This window comes from Phaethon aethereus, assembly GCF_964289735.1.
Source record: "Phaethon aethereus genome assembly, chromosome: 29".
NCBI lineage: Eukaryota > Metazoa > Chordata > Aves > Phaethontiformes > Phaethontidae > Phaethon > Phaethon aethereus.
Genome location: NC_138605.1, coordinates 2742617 through 2755423, shown reverse-complemented (window position 1 = coordinate 2755423; position 12807 = coordinate 2742617). Strand labels below are relative to the sequence as shown.

The 12807-nt window shown below is 55.8% G+C and overlaps 1 protein-coding gene across 1 annotated transcript; it reads left to right on the top strand.

Moving 5' to 3' along the window:
- Positions 1-1045: 1045 nt before the first annotated feature.
- On the top strand, positions 1046-12026 carry KANSL2 (KAT8 regulatory NSL complex subunit 2; the record flags this gene model as incomplete). Its single annotated transcript, XM_082011778.1, has 9 exons — positions 1046-1296; positions 2244-2422; positions 3028-3142; positions 3575-3742; positions 4912-5074; positions 5858-5954; positions 8528-8781; positions 10549-10785; positions 11707-12026. The coding sequence occupies 9 exons, from the start codon at positions 1046-1048 to the stop codon at positions 11833-11835; spliced, it is 1593 nt and encodes a 530-aa protein (XP_081867904.1). The 3' UTR covers positions 11836-12026.
- Between the last annotated feature and the right edge of the window lie 781 nt (positions 12027-12807).

The window sequence follows — 12807 nt, the reverse complement described above, 5'->3', positions numbered from 1 at the left end:
TGAGGTGGCGGGGCGGGCGTGCGGCGAGGCAGCAGGGAGGCCGAGGCGGCAGCGAGGTAAGATGGCGGCGGCGCCGCCTGCCTTGAGCGGGACTCGCGTAGTCCTTTCCCGCCACACCTGCGCGCTCCCCCGGAGCTCCTCCATCTCGCACCGCCCGGGAGGCCGGTTTCCTCCCCTCCCTGCGCTCCGGCAGCGCTGCCTGGGCCCCCTTCGGGAGCGCCCCTCACGCCCGCCGCCCGCGGACAAAATGGCGGCGCCGGGGAAGCCGGGAGGCGCGGCTGCGCATGCGCGGGATTGGCGCGGGGCGGGTGGCGGAGCACGTGCGTGACGGGGAGAGGGGCAGAGCGGGGGGGGGGGGGGGGGGCACCGGGAGGCACGGGATGGGCACCGGGAGGAGAGGCCACGCCCTGAGGAGCTGCATGGGGTGCTGCACTGGGCGGGAGGGGTCCCGTACTGGGCACTGCGGGGTTGGTGAGCTGCGCAGGGGGAGCAAGGGCGCAGGGCTGGGGTGAAGCGCGGGAGGCGGGCAGGGCTGGGGGATCGTGCCCACTGAGGACGAGGCCGTGAGTCGGGGGACAGGCGATGCCATGAAGGGATGGGGTTTGTACTGTGCGTTTTGGGGTAGGTGGGCTGCGTATGGGAGGGAGCATTGTGCCCTGGGAGGGTATGGAGCTGTGGGGCTCGTGTGCTGGGAGGAAAGGGTCCGGCACTGGGGTGATGGGGGTCGAGGGGTACCTCTGGGACGTGTATCACCCCTTGGCCACAATACGGGCAGGCAGCAGTGCTCATTGTGCCTGCACCTTGGCCTGGATGTTGCTGCCTGATAGCTCAGGTGAGTGAGCTGTATTTAATTCTGTGCAGAAATGGGATTGCTGCAAAGCTAAAAGTTTCCTCAGAAGAAACTCTCTGTAGGAGCAATCTCCTACCTCTTCAAGGGGGTCAAGGAGTTTTATGCAGATGTTAGCAGGTGCTGCTGCTCTTTCCTTTTGTCAGAAGTTTGTTTCATTTCTTTTAACTGCTCGGAATCTCTCAAGCAGGTGTTGGCATGAACAGAATTCGGATCCATGTTTTGCCATCAAGCCGAGGACGCCTTACTCCTGTGCCACGGCCGCAGGAGCCTCTGTCATGTGCCTTCACCCACCGCCAATGCTCCCAGCCACGGCTGGAGGGGCAGGAGTTTTGTATTAAGCACATTCTTGAAGACAGGAGTGCCCCTTTCAAGCAGTGCAGCTACGTCTCAACAAAGAATGGAAAGCGGTGTCCCAACGCTGCGCCCAAACCAGAGAAGAAGGATGGGTGAGTACCTCTGTCTCCCAGTTCTCCAGTTCTGTACCATATAGAATTAAGACACGAGAAGGTCGTCCTCCTGATTCGGATTCAGCTGCTGCACTTACGTTGCTTCAGACAAGTGGCTTCCTCTTTCTGAAACGTTTTTAAGCTAGAGAAAGGCTCTGTGTGTGCTGGACACTGTGTGGAGCCATTTTGGTCCTGCAGGACTGTTGGGCTGCTGCCCTGTGCCATCAGAAGGTGGCTGCAGTGATCCAGGTCTGTTGTAAGAGTTGTACATGCACCCATGCGGTGCTGTACCTCCGCTCAGGCAGCAAATTTAACTTGCTGCGGTCTGTGCTTATGGAAAATCCTCAGCACAGATACTCTGGTCGTGTGTTATGTGGAGTTGATGACCTGGTTGTGCTTCTTGTTCTCTGATGCATATAAAATGTTCTCAACTGCTGTGGATGGAAGGGCCTAGAACAGTTATCGATATTCAGTAAGCACGTCAGCAGAGCACAGTTTCCGTTATGGGAGCATCGACCCGCATTTCATTCCCGGAGGTTACAGGGGTGTGGTCACTGATAGTCTTCACTCTGCCCTTGGTCCCTCTGCGATAAAAAGCATCCATCTGATGTAGGCCAGCGTGCTCTGCATGGAAACTGGGTGTCCAGTGTGAATGTTTGGAAGCAGAAGAGCTCACCTCAGTACATTTAAGTAAAAAGCTCTTTTCTTTCCCTGCTGTTGTGGCTGCTGGCTCCAGTGCCAGAGGTGGCATTTCAGCGGTGGTGTGTGGTCTGCGAGCCACCTGGGGCTGGCTGGCATTTCCAAGTTGTACCTGCAGCCAGCGGCTCCCTCTATGAGAAAGCTGTGGAGGGGATGTGCTTTCCAGGTGTCAGGGAACATTTCTCACTGTATCACTTGTTCATTTTGCTGGCTTAGAGTTGTAACGAGCTTGTGATTTATTCCCACAGTGCGTCATTCTGTGCGGAGCATGCCCGGAGGAACACTCTGGCACTCCAAGCTCAGATGAAGAAGTCCAACCCTGGGCCTATAAGCGAGACTCTCCTTTGCCAGCTTAGCTCTTATGCCAAAACAGAGCTGGGCTCCCAGACTGCAGAGAGCAGCCGCAGCGAAGCCAGTCGGATCCTAGGTATGAACTGAAAGCAAAAACGGGTGAGAGAGGACCTGGAGTTCTTCATTTTGTGTGGACATGCCAAAAATGTCAGTTCTTGAATCCAGTGTAAAAAAGATCTCAGGTCTCTGTGGGTAAAAGATTGTGTTCTGCAAACTGTGGCGTCTCGCCTGCCACTGACTGTAGACAAGTCCCGCTGCCAGACCAAAATCCTGCAGGTTTTCTTCCCTTGCATTGACAGAGTACAAGCGTTAGCTAGCTTCTCTCTTTGCTGGGTTAGTCTCTAGCAGTGCCTGTCAAATGCTGGCTCAGTGCTGAGCTTCCCGTCTCGTAGGGTTGCTTGGTGGGGTCAGCTGGCAGTCCATGGTTCCTGGGTAGGCAGGAGCGTCACTCCACAGGAGCTGTGTGTTTTGGATGTGACGCGTTGGTGGGTTCCCTGTTGTTCTGTGTCCCTTGCCCACACTGTGCTGGGGAGGAGAAGCCTCTCTTGACAAGAGGCAGAGCCAGTTCGCCTCCGTGCAGCTGTGGAGCTGAGCTCCTGGGCTCTCTGGCTGTCCTGTGCCAGAGCAGCCAGCGCTAGGACATCAGATTGTGTCCTGTTGCTCAGGGTGTTGTCTTTTCAGATGAGGACAGCTGGAGCGATGGTGAGCAGGACCCTATCACAGTGGACCAGACATGGCGAGGGGACCCGGACAGCGAGGCTGACAGCATCGATAGCGACCAGGAGGATCCCTTGAAGTAAGTTGGATGCTGGTGGCTGCCGGCTGCTTGCACACGTGGAGCGTGCAGCGCCTTCTGAGCTCAGTGTGGTACCGGAGGAGACAGCAGTTACGTTAAAGAGGTGACGATGTTAATGGTGTTGCAGTTGGACTTTGTGCCTTGGTGAGCTGTTGGGCATGAATGCTCACAAGTCTTGGACCTGATGGTTCTTCTGGGAAGTTTTGATGGTCATCCTCTGTCAGTGTGGAGTGGTCCATTCAGCAGCAATCTTGGGGTGATCTCTTAACTTAAAAGAACCCATAAATTTAGTATTTCTGCTCATGACCCCTTGATCTGTATAATCCAGCCCTGCTCAGCCTGTGTTTCTGATAAGGTCTGTGTCATTTGGTCAGGAGAACAGCCCTGAGGGAGCCTTACACACTTCACCCTGTTTGTGTGGGTGTTTTTCAGGCATGCTGGTGTATACACAGCTGAGGAGGTGGCTTTGATCATGCGAGAGAAGCTGATCCGCCTGCAGTCTCTCTACATTGACCAGTTCAAAAGACTCCAGCACCTTCTGAAGGAGAAGAAGCGCCGATACCTGCACAGCCGCAAGGGAGAGCATGAAGCCATAGGCAAGTACTGGTACAGGTAGTCACTGCTCCATATTCCCCTAGTTGAGGGCACAGCACTTCTCTAAAACATGCAGAACTCTACATTTAAAAACAAAAAAGGTGTTTTTTGCCCTTTGTAGTAGCAGATTTCAGAGCAATGCTGTTTCAGTAAGGGTGAAAATTACTGTAGGAGTGAAACTCGGTTAGAGAAGGTATTTCTGTGTTTGGCCTCATGCCCAGAGATTGGTATCGTTTGGGTTAGGAAGGTTGACGGATTTCTTTGCTCTTCAAAGTTTGCAGTGTCGTCAGGAAATGAGACTACAAAGTTAATTCTGAGACAGAAGTTCTTTTTTTGTATGGGACTTCCTGGTTTTGGTTTTATAAACAAAAAATTTATTCATATGTAAGGTCCTGTCTGTATTGGCAGAAGTTTGTTTCAGTAGTTACACCAGTACTGCTGTAATGACAAATTCTTCCTTAGCTCAGATGCAACTTTCCCGTGCAAAAGCACTTGTGCCTCGGTTGGGATTGTCCCTGTACCGAACATGCTCTTGGAGACAGGAGTTCGTAGTTCACCCGAGGCAGAACCGGGTTGTATAACTGGTTGCAAGTACTGCAGTGCAAAGAATGCTTTCTCTAGCATAGTCTTGTAATAGCTCATCCTGGAAAATGGCATAATAGAGCTCGGCCCCAAGTAAAAATAACTGGAAGTTTGGTACATAACAATTTTGTAGAACTCTTTTTAGCAAACCAGTAATAGGAAAGCAGATCCCGAGCGTTGCCCTGTAATTACGGCTGGGGGTGCTTACGGGAAGCTTCCAGAACTTGCACAGGAGCAAGCTGAAATTTGACTTCTATTCTGCATGCAGAAATCACAATAGACTTCTGAATGGCCAGATTATTTTAAAAGACGTTTTAAAAATGTTCTGATGGCCCAAGTATTCCTTGTGCACAGAGTTGGGATAAATTTCGGGATGGAATCTGCTTTGTCATCTTCTTGTGTAACTGAAAGATGTGCTTCCTGTTTATACATGCAGCTCTCGCTGCTCGTTCGCTCTGTGCCTTGATATCTGTGTCATTAGTCAGCTGTTGGAGCTCTCAACAGCTGATTTTGGCTCTCAATACCAAAAAAAATGGAAGGACGTGGCAGGTGAGGTGGTATTTTCTGACCCCTCCCTCGCTCCCTGCAGGCAGCAGCCTTCTGACAGGCCCGGAGGGGCTGATGGCCAAGGAGCGTGAAAACCTGAAGCGCCTGAAGTGCCTGCGCCGCTACCGGCAGCGCTACGGTGTGGAGGCCCTGCTCCACCGGCAGCTGAAGGAGCGCAGGATGCTGGCAACCGATGGCGCTGCCCAGCAGGTGCGTCCAGCAGCGCGGGGTCTGGGTATGGCTGGAGTTACAGCCTCGCTTGGAAGTTGGGTCTCTCCTCTTGTCCCTTCCTGGGAGCGACCCCAGGCCAGGTCCGCTCTGGCCCTGCTGGATTGCTCCTTGTAACACCCTTTCTGCAAGGACATAAAGGCCGGTCCTGGCTGGTGCCCTCAGTATCTGCACGTTGTCTGAAACATTGGAGGTTCCTAGAGTCATTTTAAATGGGCACCAAAACTGCAGAAGTTCAAGTGTGGGGTTGGAGAATTTTCCCTTTTGAAACAGAGGGCTGAGTACGAGGTAGCCTGAATTTCATCACTGAAAAATGTGTAGAAAATACTCCTTATGGTGGTGAAACTCAGACTCCTGCTAGACCTGTGGGGACCAAAAGGCAGGCCCCTCGCATCACACATGATACTAAATGTGGAGCTGTGAGCAGCCATTTCTTTATAACTGTTTTTAAGATTCAAAGCATTCCATTAACTGACTTCTGAAAGTTGAAAGATAAGTCTGAGAAACCTCCTTCTTTGAGACATACTTCTGAGGTGAAGTTCTTCCTACTGAAATCAAGTCGTGCCTTATTATCTCAGCTCTGTTTAATAAAAGCTTGAATGGGGAGGACATAATGAGGCGTGAGGCTCTGCTGGAGTGGAACTGAGAGTTTGGTCTTGGCGTGTTTTGAAAGCAGGACGCAAGTGTTGTATAGCCGAGGGGGTTTCTCTGGAACAGAGCCGGATGACTCCAGCACAGCTCTGAGCTCTTCTCTTGGACTTGCAGGCGCACACCACCCGCTCCAGCCAGAGGTGCTTGGCCTTTGTTGACGATGTCCGATGTTCCAACCAGTCCCTCCCGATGACCAGGCACTGCCTTACGCGTATCCTTTGATCTGCCTGTGCTGCCATGGGCTGTGCTGCTGACCGTTGGCTAGCAGTTTGAAGTGTGTCTGGTTCTCCTTTTTTCTCTTTGGCCCTAAATCAAGGCCATCGGTTTGCTGTAGCCGTTGGTTTCAAGCAGGAGCCCAGAGGAAACGTCTCCCAGTCTGTTGGCGCTCCCATTGCCATGGAATGACCAATTCGTGTGGGAGTGACAAAAAGCTGGGCTTGTCCTCGCCTCTGCCCAGGCAGGTCCTGCTGCAGCCTTCCTGTGGTACGCTGAGCATCTGAACGGGGTGGCTAGTTCCCTTGGAAGCGGCAAGGGAATGTCCTGAAGCCTGAGGGAGGCACGAGAGAGTTTCTGGCTGTGTGAAAGGGAGATAGAAGCAAGTCTGATCTTGGCTTGGCTACAGGTGCTGGGTGCCAACAGCAATCCTGAGCAGGGTCTGTGTGAGCTCTCTGTGTGAGTCATGCTGTGAGGGATGTTTGTAGGAAAGGGTGTCTGGCTGCTGAAGCATGTGCTCAGTGACTTTTTTGGGAGGATCTGAAGGAGGGAGTAGTTCCTAGCCTGTTTGGGGCTGCCATGGAACAGCCTCGAGCTGTTCGACCTGAAACAGCCTCAGCTTTCTGAGGGCCAGCACTGAAATTTCCACTGGGATCCCCCCCCAGTTCAGGGATCACCACCCCAACCGAGCGCTGCCCTGGGTGCATCTGTGCAGCTCTTGTCTAAGTGGGATTGGGTGGATGTGTCCAGGAGCGGGTTTGGATCGCGTTGGGAGCTGCACTAGCAGCTGTTGCTGGTGTGAGTCAGGAGAAGCTCCAGCGCTGGGTCCCAGAGCAGAGCTGGCAGCCAGGAGGAGGATGAGCTCTTCGTCTTGTTTGAGCTCTTGGTTTTGTTTTGTTACTGAAGTTGGCAGACTCGTGTAGGGAGCAGCCTGGGGGGCAGGAAGCTGCCTTTGTTTCTCTCTAGTGACCGTATACTTCAAAATAAAGACAGGATAAATACCTATAAAACAGTTTGAGCAAGTTGCTGTTTGCAGCTGGCTTGCTTTGAGCAGGGCAGGCCGAGAAGGGAGTGGAAAAAGCAAGGTTTGATTTCCTTATGTCTGAGCTGTCAGCTGACTTTCACTGACACAAAACAAGGTTTTACTTTAGTTAGCCCTGCTGAGCTGATAACATCTGCAGTCTGCTCTGCTTTGTGCATTGTCGGGAGGCTCTTGGGCTTTGTTTGCTTTTCAGGAGCGGGATTGTTTGTGACAATGCATTAAAGGGACTGAACCCAGCTGGGCTGTTGGGCTCCAGGTGGAGCGTGTGATTTTGTCATCTTGGCAATCCATGCTTTTTGGCTACCAATAAAGTCAGTGCTTGATCTGGGAGTCATTCAGAGAGATAAAAATCTGGCTTCCCCACCCTGCTGTTCATACAGAGATGCTTTCCGTGCCACATCTGCCCTTGAGTGTCTGGGAGATCTGGCTCCTCTGGGCTGGGATCCGTACCGTTGCTGCTAGGACAGGTTACAGGCTCCCCGCAACCTGCTGGGAAGTCGTATCAGCATGTTCACAGCTGCCTTGGTGCAGAGAGCAGAGGAGGAAAGGATAAATCTGAAACCTAGATGGCTTAAGAAGCTGGGCTAAACTTTGTGCCTTTTGCAGTTTATGTGGGTTTGGAAGTTTGGGGGTGTTCTTCCTCTACCACACTGTGCTGCGTGAAGAGGAAACTGTGGCGTGAACCCCACAAACATCAAGAACAGCTGGTGGGTCTGACATTGAGGTATCTCACCTGGAAGACTTGATCCACACCTGAAATCTGCTTTGGCCCCAGCTCCAGATTGTGTCACAACCTCCACGCAGGTGACAATCTCAGCTGTTCCTGGCAGCAGTAAGTAGAAACTTCAGGACTGACAGTAAGAGGTTGTATGCAGACCCTCGTGCAGCCTCAGCAGTGGGTCTGTCTGTAGTTCTGCAGGGCTCTTGAAAGAGGATGGGATTTGATCTGTAGCTACTCTCTGCTGGCAGATTTCTCTGCAAGTGCGATGCAATTGGAGCAGAGTTTCTGTTTGTGATTAAAGGCAGGAAATCCCATTTACACCTCTGGCAGGAATAGGTTTTCCATTGGGAAGGAAAATGCACTGGGAAGATAGAAATACCGGAACTAAACTCCTGGCTGTGGAAAAAGCATTGTGTGTGCTCATATCTCTGCTGTGTGTTAGATGTTAAGGCTTGTGCAGATGCCTTCTAAATGGATGTCTGCAAATAAAACTAAGCCTGTGCATTTGTAATACCTTCCATCTGAGGATCTGCGAGTGCTTTACCGGGATCCAGCTAGGGCTCCCAGCCCCCCCACGGATGCTGTCGCTGTTGTCCCCATTTTCCATCGTGCGAGTAACGTCACCTGTGTCAATGGGCAGTCAGGGTGCAACTCTGGAGCCTGGACTCCTGACTGTGCGGAAATGTATGGGGTTTTTAACAGCGCTTGCTGGAGGGTGGTGGGTGAGTGGGGAGCGTTTACGCCTCTGGATGCATATCTGTCCGTAGCTTGTCTGCTGTGCAGGTTCTCCTTGACCACGTCTTCCCAGACATCTGTCAGGACGCTAACCAGACTCTGTTTAAACCGTGTCAAGGCTCTGAGGAAGTGCCCTGCAACAAGCCAGTTCCCGTGAGCCTCTCCGAGGATCCGTGCTGCCCGCTCCATCTCCGGTTGCCTCCGCAGATGTATGTGCCCGAGCAGGTGCTGGCTGTCCCCGAGGAGCTGGAAGCTGCCCCCACGGACCTGTACTTGAGTGCTGCTGAGCTCCAGCCCACGGAGAGCTTGCCCCTGGAGTTCAGCGATGTAAGTTGTGCAGTGTGCTTTAGGCCATGGTGTGCAAGCAACGTGTCCTGCAGAAAAACTTCCCCTGAATACCGCTGTTCTCATTGCGTGGCATGAAGTCACGCTGAAACACTGGTGGAGCGGGCTGCGGTGCAGCAGACCCGGTGCTCTCTGTGTGGAGCACGTGTGGACGTTGTGTTAAAGTGCTGCCTCCCCAGCACAGATAATGGAGAATTATTTTTTTTTATTGCTGGCTTGGGGAAGGAGAGTCTTTTGAAAAACGTGCTGGAATGCAATAGGTTTGCAAGATGTTTGTTTGTGTAGGGTTGGTGACTGCCCCTTTAGAAGGGCTGTGTTCTCATTTAAATCTGTATTTAGGGGCTTTTTAAAAAGGATTTTTTTTTTTCCCTCTCCTCTCCCATGAGGAATAAGTGAGGGTTTTAATCCCCAGATTATTCTGATGTCCTGCATGCATGTTAAGCCTACATGCTTAAAATCCTCTGAAATTTGTTTAAACAAAAAAATACTGTGGTCATTTGGAGCTTCTCCTCTGAACAAGGCATCACTTGCTTTAGTATTTGGATGCCCCTGAGATTCTTGAGTGCTTCTATCAGGAGGCAAATCTCATAACCCCTTTAGAGTTTGCTGATGGAGGAGGGATCGCCAGCCGCTGCAGAGTCCCAGGGATGGCAGCAGCCACAGTGTTAACATGGGAGAGCAAGTGCTGCTGCTGTGGGGTCAGGCTGGGCCCAGCACCCTTGGGGTCGGGGGAACGCTCCCTCTGCCTTCGGTGGGCGTTGGTCCAGAGCCCAGCCCTCCTCCTGTGGGGCAGAGCTGGCTCTCTCTGAAAACAGCCTTTGTGGGAGGTGGTGGTTTTTTCTGGTCAGAAATGAAAAATGTAACTGTTTCTCTCCCACAGCCTGTCCTTTGAGAGGGTCCCCTGTTCTGTGTGGGGTTTTGGGTGCTTCAGGCAGGAACGCAGGCACCTTGCTTCTGTCCTGTACCCTGAGCCAGGTGTGGATGTGAACCGCAGACACCCTGTGAGAGCCCTCGGCTCAGAGGGATTCGGAGCTACAGCAGTGTACGGCTGTGTTAGGGCATCTGTGTTTTATCTCCTGTCATGCTGGGCTGGTAGAATGCCACTTGTGAGTCGCAGGCATCTCGCCTTCATGGCAAACACCCTCCAAAGCCAAAACAAACCCCCGTCCTTTAACAATAGCCTCACAGGAATCCCAGCCTCTCGCGTCAGCGGGGTTATCCACGCACACGGCAGACAGCAGCGAGCAGGGCGGACGCAGGAGTAAGCCAGAAACCGTCCACTCTAATCCCTTGTGTCAGGACAAGCAAAGAGGGTTGTGTGAAATCCTGGGAGGGGGTGACTGCTCCAGGTGTGCTGAGGAGGGCAGGATCAGACCCTTTCACAGCCCTGGCTGCTGCAGGGATGCTTCTGGGGCAGCACGTCACGCTGGGCTCCAGACCTTGTGCCCCACACCTTGTTTTCAGAGGGAGTGCAGCATTGCCAGCCTGAATCACACTGCTCTGGAGGAGGAGGGCCTCGTAGCCGTGTTCCCTTCCCGGCTGCTGAGGCTGGGTGGCGCAGTGGCACGGTGTCCACTGCTCTGCCTTCCTCCTGCGCCCGTAAAGCAGTGGAGCAGTCTGCTGCCCGCTCCTGCCCCGCTGCTCAAGGGCGTAATGGAGAAGGGCTGTGAGGACTCGTGCTTCTGTCTCCCACGGGCTTCCTCAGGACCCCTCCTGCTGCTGAGCCGCTCCCACTGTTTTCTCTCCTAGGACTTGGACGTGGTGGGTGATGGCATGCAGTGTCCCCCGTCCCCTCTGCTCTTTGATCCTTCTGTGGCCCTCGATCAGTCCCTCAGAGATGTTGCCGAAGCCCCCATAGACATTCTGGCCCTGGAGGAGCCTTCCCACCCAGGCCTCCCTCCGCAGACAGCGCTGACGGACAGAGGAACCTCCTCTGCCCACGTCTTCTCCCCGGCGGCCGAGCCTCCGGCCGAGCTGCCTGCGCAGGTACAGCCGGGGAGCGCCGGGGGCTTCCAGCAGTAGCACAGCTCCTGCTCCAGGCGAACCACAGCCCTGGGGCACTGCAGTCAGCTGCAGGATGAGTCTTTCCAGGGGAGAGAAGCCCTGTTTGCCCTCCGGCCGTGCACCCAGGCCCTCGGGGAGCGGGGTTGCTCTCCCATGCGTTCAGACCCGTGCTCCGCCTGCGATCTGGATGCTGGTGGGAGCATGGAGGGGGTGGCAGGCAGAGCCCGTCCCTGGGGCAGCGGTGGAGGATGGGTGGTCGCCTCGTCTCTGTGGGTGGCTCTGTGCCACCCTCTTCCTCTGCGTGGGACGTGTGGCGCGGGAGCTGTCTGGGACGCGGTGGGGACGTCTCGCAGGCTGGGGACTACCCGCTGTGGAAAGCCCATTTTCTCCCATCTGGGGATTTTAAGGGGAGCTGTCATCTTCTGGACAAAGGGCTTCTGCTTTCTTCTTTTGAGCCTCATTTTTCACTTCCAAGTCGCTCTTGTGCCCCGCCCGGAGCCTGTGGCTCATTCGGGACGTGCCCCCAGGGTGTCTGTGGAGATGTCCTCAGACGTCCTGTCCTGTGTCCCCTGTCACCTCTCTGACGCTGTCCCTGCAGCTGAGGAGTCCCTGCAGCTGAGGAATCCCTGCAGCGCCTCTCCCCTGGTGGGAGCCGAGAGTTGGGATGGGGGGACCCCAGCCATGGAGCACACACCCCCCAGGCCCTGAATGAAGACCACCGGTTTGCTGTAGCTGTTGGTTTCAAGCAGGAGCCCAGAGGAAACGTCTCCCAGTCTGTTGGCGCTCCCGTCCCTGTGGAACAGCCAATTCGTGTGGGAGCAACAACGGGCCAGGCCTGTCCTCGCCTCTGCCGGGGCAGGTCCTGCTGCAGCCAGCCCACCATGCCTTTTCTGTCCCCAACAGAGTCCCCTGCCGATGGCGGCGTGCCGGCCAGGGCCCCGGGAGGATAGGCGGCTGGAGGAAGCTGCCTCCTCCGCCCAGGTCCGTGGAGCGGCCGCTAACGGGAGCCTGGAGCTGACGTCCGTGAGCTGAGACTAGCAGCATGCGGCTTCACTACGCTCCCCTGCGAGTCCTGCTCATGCTGCTGGAGCCCCTGGGTGGGATGTCTGTGGAAAACCTGCAGGCACCGGTGTCCTCACCCAGCACCCGACTGAGCCGCGGGTCCAGCTGCTCTGCCGGTGTCATTCCTGGAGCACTGGGTGCTGAAACCCTGGAGCAGGGACCCCTGCCCCTCCTTCCCCCAGCAATGCCTCCCCTCACTGGGGGGAGTGCGGTGGGGCTGGGCTGGCCACGGGAGAAGCCCCAGGGGCACTCGGGAGGGAAGGATGGGGCAACTCTCCATGCTCACTGGCGCCGGGGGGCCCTTTGCTCTGGGGAGTGGTCTGTGCCTCGGGTCGGGGGAGGGGGTGGCCTCCCCTGGGTACCCCCTACAATAAAGCAACAGAGATGGGCACCGAGTGTCCCCACTGTCCTGCGGTGAGGGTGGGCTGGCTGGGGGCTGCCCGGGGATGCTGAGCGCCCTCCCGGGGACGGCTGACCCCTCCGGTCTCGTTGCTGATGGGAGCTGCTGCCTTCAGGGCTCGCTCCGTTATTTGGGGCCTTCACTTGGTGGCTGCAGCGGGGGGGCTCTGTGGGGGGCCCGGCCGCTCGGGGCCGTGTCCCGAGGGCAGCGGGTCCCCTCCCGGGATCACGGCGGGGGGCGCCCGGACCCCGGGGAAGAGATGCGGTGGCGGCGGCACCGGGGCATTCGCCGCTCCGGGACACCCCCACATCCCCCCCCCCCCCCGCCCCCGGGCGCGGATTGGCGGCGGCGGGGGCGCAGGGCGGAGCCGGCCCGGTGGAGCCATGACATCATCACCGCCGGGCCGGCCCCGGTCCCGGCCATGCCGCCCCGCGCCGCCGCCGCCGCCCCGCCGTAGCCCCCGGTGAGTCCGGCCGCGCCGCGGCGGGAGGGCGGGCGGGGAGCAGCGGCGGCGGCACCGGGGGTTCCCCGGGGAAGTCGGG